The 6,701-nt window shown below is 32.9% G+C and overlaps 2 protein-coding genes and 1 non-coding gene across 3 annotated transcripts; 2 read left to right on the top strand and 1 right to left on the bottom strand.

The window, feature by feature from the left end:
* Positions 1 to 1,228: 1,228 nt before the first annotated feature.
* On the top strand, positions 1,229 to 2,470 carry LOC124926762 (phytolongin Phyl1.1-like). Its single transcript, XM_047467050.1, has one exon. The coding sequence runs from the start codon at positions 1,628 to 1,630 to the stop codon at positions 2,399 to 2,401; it is 774 nt and encodes a 257-aa protein (XP_047323006.1). The 5' UTR covers positions 1,229 to 1,627; the 3' UTR covers positions 2,402 to 2,470.
* A 613-nt stretch (positions 2,471 to 3,083) lies between these two features.
* On the top strand, positions 3,084 to 3,157 carry TRNAV-AAC. Its single transcript has one exon. It is a non-coding gene; the product is annotated as a tRNA-Val (tRNA).
* A 135-nt stretch (positions 3,158 to 3,292) lies between these two features.
* On the bottom strand, positions 3,293 to 6,131 carry LOC124926583 (DNA repair RAD52-like protein 1, mitochondrial). Its single transcript, XM_047466834.1, has 4 exons — positions 5,780 to 6,131; positions 4,929 to 4,966; positions 4,740 to 4,834; positions 3,293 to 3,591 (listed from the first exon to the last, which is right to left on the bottom strand). Exons 1-4 carry the CDS (start codon positions 6,073 to 6,075, stop codon positions 3,448 to 3,450), a joined length of 573 nt encoding a protein of 190 aa, XP_047322790.1. The 5' UTR covers positions 6,076 to 6,131; the 3' UTR covers positions 3,293 to 3,447.
* Positions 6,132 to 6,701: the final 570 nt, after the last annotated feature.

Consider the following 6,701-nt stretch of genomic DNA (forward strand, 5'->3'; position numbering starts at 1 on the left):
CTTCATTCGCGGAGCATCGTTTATATCATATTCTTTTAAAAACATTTTTTTTATAATAAAAATATATTAGATGGTGTTTTATATAATTTATATTGAAAACTCATGTTATTATAAAAATAAATAAAAATATAAAAAATATAAATAATAAACCAATATTGGTGATTTATATAATTAATTGTGTTTATTAGTGTTTGAAGTGAAATCGGGGAAGAGTCGGGGTCGAAGACACAAATACTATCACGCCAAATTCTTGGTCAACTACTAGTCAAATTAGAGAGAAAAAAAGTCATAATCGGGATAATTCGAATCAAAAACTGCGTGACTATTATAATTGTTATTTAGTTACCCATGTATAATTCGTAATGGGCAGAAAATGTCAATTTGAGAGATGAACGATGATCTAAAGTTTATCAATGAGGCATGATTAAGTTAAAATTCTCTTAAAAATTCGATAAAAAGTTGAGAAATACAAAATCGAGATACCTAGAAAGTAATATTTAGAAAATACATAAATGTTATCCTCTCTAGGGATGAGAACGACCCGTCGGGTAGTATTATATCCGACCCTGCACCTGATTTCAATATAGTTACATATCCCGGATCATTTCCTTGAGGTTAATCTTATATTCAATCTTCATTTCTGATAACTTCCAATCCCTTACAGGTTTGATTAAAATACCCAATATTAAGACATGTCTCTTCTTATTCTTATTTTTGTCCTATTAATGCTCTTTCTAAGGGAACTTTCTTTTATAACTTGAATAATAACAAAAAAAAGACAAATAAATATTAACTTAAGATTATAGAGTAGAGGAATTGAAAAATCTAAATATTGTATAGAATAATTTTAATATATATGAGATATTTTTATGTATGAATCTATTATGAGTTTCGGGTCGGTTATCAACAACTACCGTTACCTATTCCCGACCCGACGATATTCATTTTTACTCCCAATCTTGGACACCAAACCTAATTTGAATTACTTATCTCCGAACCCGTCTGAGAAATACCCGCAAATATCATATTTACGGGTAACTATTGTCATCCTAAATTGTTCGAAAACATTTTTCTTAAAACAGTTCTTTTCGGAATTTTCATTATAAACTCCATTAACCTATGATAATGTAACTGTAACTGTAAGTCCGTAGAACGGTGGAAGCGGAAGTGGTCAATTTTGTTCATGATCTTGATTACTTAGTAAAATATAAGCCTAGACTTCTTCAATTTTGTTCATTTCTCTCCTTCTCTCTCTCTCTCCCGGAAAAGCAAAATTCTTCCTCATTTGTCCATTGCTGCTTCGTTCGATTGGAAATTCGGTAAGTGATTATGAACTTTCATTGGATTAGTTGATAGATTGCTGTCCTGTGGCGTTGACCGTCATATTTCTAGATTGCCTTGGACAATCGAAGATTCTATATTGTGATTTTGTCAATCCTTTCTTCGATTGCCGAGATCCTGATTTAAATTCCGGTAACTGAAATCCAAAATGCGCAAGTTGTCGCCGCCGCTGATCTGATTTTGATTTCAAAATAACCTAATGAAGGCAGATCTGGGGCTTGTTCTAGGTTAATTCATCCGCGACAGATTCTAGGGTTTTTATAAAGTTTATTCATTGATCGGTATAATGGGTTCAACCCAAAACACAATCGTGTACTGTTGTGTAGTAAAGTGTAGTCAGATTATGTTTGCTTACAGTAATGGAGATCCCAATATTGAAAGTATAGCTGCATTGTGTTTAGAAAGGATTCCACCCTTTCATAAGTTCTATTTCCAAACCATGAATGGAAAGACATTCGGGTTTTTAATGGAAGAAAGTTTAGTTTATTTCTCAATATCAGACGACAGTCTTGGTAATTCAGTTGTTCATAACTTTCTGGGTCGTCTTAAGGATGAATTCAGAAAGAAATCGAAAAAGAGTTTGAGAAGATTGAATTCACATGGTTTACAAGAACAGTTACTGCCTATTATCCATAAATTGATCATGTCTTTAGGAGATGAATGGCCTGTAGAAACACACTCGGTTGGGCGTACAGGATTTTCATTATCGGGTTGTAAGGATGTAAAAGCACAGACAAATGATGGAGCTGTTTCGACGAAAGTCCCATTATTGGGAAAGTCCGATAAGAGAAAGATGAAGGAGCATGTCATTGCTGTTAGAGATGCAGAGCTAGAGGAGATTCACAGGAAGTCAACTGATAGAAATTCAGATGGAAGCAGTCAGAGTGTTGCGGTTTCATCTATGCAGTTACAGAAGGACTCGGTTTTGATGAGTCGTCAAGTTGCTAGAAATAAATGGTGCAAACAAGTACGAATTGTTCTTGCTGTTGATGTTGGTATTTGTTTTGTAATGCTTATAGTTTGGTTGGTTATTTGTCGTGGTATCACATGTATTCGTTGATTTTTTTTGTTCTTTCTTGTTATGAATGTGAACTAAAAGATGATTGAGTGGAAGTAGGTTACATTTTCCGAGTTATTTCTTTATACTTGTATAATGTGTGTCGTATTTGAAGGACGAATGTTAGTGATTTGAAAACAGTTTTGGTATTACCCAGTTCATTTGATCTTCGTGAGAAACTGTTTGGCAGTCTTGTTTGAAAATTTAGGGTGATCGGACAGTTGGATCGTGGGAGACAAAAGAAGTTATCGACGGTTTCTCATTTGATCTATAGAAACTTCATTCCAAATTCACTTGATGAAGTTCAGTTCTTGTGCATATAAAAGAGAAATCTCAAACTCAACCAGTTATTGTTTGTAATTGATCATTATTGGGTAAAACTTCCATCTTGAGAGCTTACTAACATATTTGTTTAAAGGCTTCCTTTCATTTCATTTGTCTTTCTAATTCAATTGTTAAGTTTAGAGGTTATATTTGAATGGGTAGAATGTAAATTGAAATTAGAATTTTATTTTCAATGCTATGATATTATTACGAAGTTTATGGAATTCATTCGGAAAATCAGTTTTTAATATTTCATGATTTTTTATTTTTATTTTTTATCAAATTTGTGTAGTTTTGTTTGAACAACTATAATCATATTTTATTATACATGTATTTACAATAGAATTATTTAAACACAAATGGTTTCGTGGTGTAGTTGGTTATCACGTCAGTCTAACACACTGAAGGTCTCCGGTTCGAGCCCGGGCGAAGCCATGCTATTATTTTGTTTATGTTATTTTTATTTATCACATTGCTGATTATGTTATTCAAAACTTTTAATATACAATTTAGTTCTATTAAAATTGAACATCCAAGTTTTAATTCTAATTCAACACCATCAAAACATAGCTGTCAAAATGTTTAGTATTCTATAATAAGGTCAAAGGATTCAAATTCCACCAAATCCAGCAGCCAAAAGAGGAAGGCCCTTTACCATTACAAAGAAAGGGAGATACAATACATAATATGTAACTAACCAATGCAGGTTTTCATTCATGCTAATATTATGACATGTCTTCGTGATAAAGATGAAGCCCTAATCCGAAACGAGCACAAGCTCTTCGAAATGCCATTGATTCTGCAAACTGGACAGCATTTCCATATCCCTGTACATTAACTTGAGCAGTGCCAGTTGATTCCCTATGCATCTTCACAAACAAAACACATTACATCAGTCAGGTGATGTTTACTTTCCTACCTACTTTGATCCATGTTGAATTTTTAGATATAAACAACATTTATCCAAATAATTCAACATCTCATTAACCAAATTGTTCTGTACATCAACTCAAATACCAAAATTGAAATGAATAAATAACAAACAAGGTTATTTTGGACAACTTTTAACAAATAACATCATCTATACAGATTTAATCCAAATAACCTCATTCACATCATTTATCACTTCATCCATCAAAATACCATTTTAGTAATTTAGTTCAGGTAATTCACTTTTTCATCAAACAGGGTTTTTAAACTATATGCTGATTTTATGAGAAAAACTCCAGGTCAAACAAGGCCCAATACTTCACCAAACAAGATAACCCTTTTGTTGCCCTTTTTTACTAATAATATATGGAAAATACTAAAACAGAAAAACCTCAAAAGTCAAGAACACCAAAAGCAAACATTTTCAGCTAAAGCTATAATTCAAATAAACAAATCCAATCAACCAAAACAATATTTGTTAATCATATATAAAAATGCTACCTTTTGAGTTATTTTATTCTGATTTTGTTAGAAACTTGTCATTACTCAAGTCATAAATTATGTGCAGCCTTGAAAAAAATAAGAACTAATGGAATGGTTTCATCCTTTAATAAAAATGTCCTTCATTGGTTACATATGAAAAAGAAATCAAAACAATAAAACCACGTCATTTGTTTTGTTCTCTTAAAAGCTAGGACACCAAAAGCAAGCGTTTTCAAATAAAAAAAAATACATAATCTAAGAGGAACTAAAATTGAAATAAACAAAAACTAGCTAAGACAGACCTTAGTGAATAAAACAAAATCAATTACTACTCAATTCAAGATTAAACCAGGAACAAGGGCCAAACTAGATTGTTCAAAAACAATCTAACTATTTTCAAATAACACATTATCAAACAATGCTGGTGGAATATTCAACTAGCTTCTTATGTTCCAAAATGAGTTTAGGTTTATTTCCAAAAGTTCCACATTTACAATAGAAAACTGCAGTTGCAAAGTGTTGGCAAGAATAGCTGGATGACAAAGCTAATAGGTTTCCAGTAACAACTATTAGCTTTATATATACGTAAAGCAAAAAACATTACCTCTGCATCAGTTCCATAAAGGGTTACACGATAAACAACAGATACAGTTTTCCCATCAGCTGAATAAGTGATGCTGCGGACTTCACCAGACCATTCTACAATACGACAAAAGTATCCAAAGATTTAAAACAGCAGAATTCATTTTTTATTAAAAATACCTAACATAGACAAAGGGTTTCTTTAAGATACCTGGAGCATGTAAGTTCAGAATCCTGTTTGCAATATGCCTGGGAAGAAATGAGACAAAAAAATATTAAATCTTCTTTAGCAAAATAAGATAAAAGTTGTCATTCTGCAACAAACGAAGGTTACAATCAACACAGACAAGTAGTTCATCTCCTGATTGCCTTTCTCTATATTGTAAACCAAAATTTTAACTTTCTCTCTAACCAAACAGAAGAATGTACATACAAGTTATATCATTTTTCAACCAAGTTTAATTCCCTGGGGAGGCTAGCACAACAATGAACAACCCACAAGAAGATCACTGTAGACTTTCATTTAGTTTTCTACCTTCAATCAAAATAAACCTACAACCCATTTGGAAACTACATTTTCTAGAAATTTTGAAGTTGTGCCTCAATCCAAATGAGAAGTTATCAAATTTGTAGTTGTATTAGATTTCTTTTCATTTGGTAAACACTATAGTCAGGTGTGGCTGTATCAAGATCCCAAGTATAAAAATGTTGTTAGATTTTACATTGAATCACAAACTGGATTTAAGCTGCTGGATCATGAACCACATTTCATCTAAAAAACATTGTTTGTGCCTAAAAATGGAATGTCATTAGCACAACAGTTTCATCTTACTTTGAGCAATAGAATTTGAAATAATGATCCTATTTACATTTCTTATGTTTTGTCAAAAATCAAAATGATATAGAAAATTTTAAAAGATAATCTTTATACCAAATTAAAACCAAAAAGCACACTATAACCCAGATCATGATGTAGAAAATGACCCTAAAAACAATTTATATCAAGCCAAAAAGAATCACTTTTAATTTTTACTTTAGTGATAGAGAAGAGATTTAAATTACCAGGGCAGGTATTTTGCTGAGAATCCGTCGGGCTCAACGCGAACCTTGAGAAGGGTATCAGGAACTTTCTTGTTCAGTTCCTTAAGAATTTCTGAGAGCGGGCGGCTGATTCCGGAGGTTGGAATATCGTCAGTTATTTCAATAGGCTGTTGAACTCTCTCCAGTTTAGATGCCTTCGACGCGTAGAAATTGCAGAAAGAGTTTCGCAACCCAAGAAACGATTTTGGAGGAGATGAGTAAGTGTAGGTTAGTGATTTAACTATTACATGTCTAATGTTCCTCAAAGACGACGCCATAGCTTCACTCTTCCCAGTCCTTGCTCACTCTCTTGAGTGTGTGTTCTAGCGAAGGGTTTTAGGTCGGCTTTAGGGAAATTTGTGGGGATTTACTAATTAAATTGCGTTCAGTGGTATTTTTATTTTTTTTTTACGAAATTACCCTTGTAGCGAAACGTTAAGGGACTTAGCGTTTCGCTAAGTGAATTAGGTTTAGTATATAAATACTCAAATTTTTTCATTTTTTTTCATTTTCTTTCTCTCTCTTCTCTTGTTCTCTCTTTCACGGCGGCGGCGACGGAGACGACGGAGGCAGAGGCGGCGGGGCGGCGGTCTAACCTAAATCGATTTGCACGATCTTCATTTCTTTCAAACCCTAAACCTAAATCGATTTACACTATCTTCATTTCTTTCAAACCCTAACCTTAAACCTATTTTGCATGCAGGTCAGGTGAAGGATGATTCTAATGTGTCGATTATAGGGATGTTTCCATGATATTCTCAAACTCTTCTGTTCTTATTTGGTTTATATTGTTTCATATTTATTATTTGGTTCGTTCATATCATATTGGTTCATATTTCTGGTTCATATTTCTGTTTCAGGGAAGTTTCGCTAAGTGTTTAGCGTTTCGCTAAGTGCCTAGCGT

Source organism: Impatiens glandulifera, chromosome 2 (assembly GCF_907164915.1).
Source record: "Impatiens glandulifera chromosome 2, dImpGla2.1, whole genome shotgun sequence".
Lineage (NCBI taxonomy): Eukaryota > Viridiplantae > Streptophyta > Magnoliopsida > Ericales > Balsaminaceae > Impatiens > Impatiens glandulifera.

What these genes read in the sequence shown, in the direction of transcription:
- LOC124926762 (XM_047467050.1), top strand. Translation starts at nt 1,628, where the DNA reads ATGGGTTCAACCCAAAACACAATCGTGTACTGTTGTGTAGTAAAGTGT.
- LOC124926583 (XM_047466834.1), bottom strand. Translation starts at nt 6,075, where the DNA reads ATGGCGTCGTCTTTGAGGAACATTAGACATGTAATAGTTAAATCACTA. An exon ending in TCTGAACTTACATGCTCCAG is followed by an intron (nt 4,835 to 4,928) that starts GTATCTTAAAGA and finishes GTCGTATTGTAG; the next exon opens with AATGGTCTGGTGAAGTCCGC. An exon ending in TTTATGGAACTGATGCAGAG is followed by an intron (nt 3,592 to 4,739) that starts GTAATGTTTTTT and finishes TTGTTTGTGAAG; the next exon opens with ATGCATAGGGAATCAACTGG.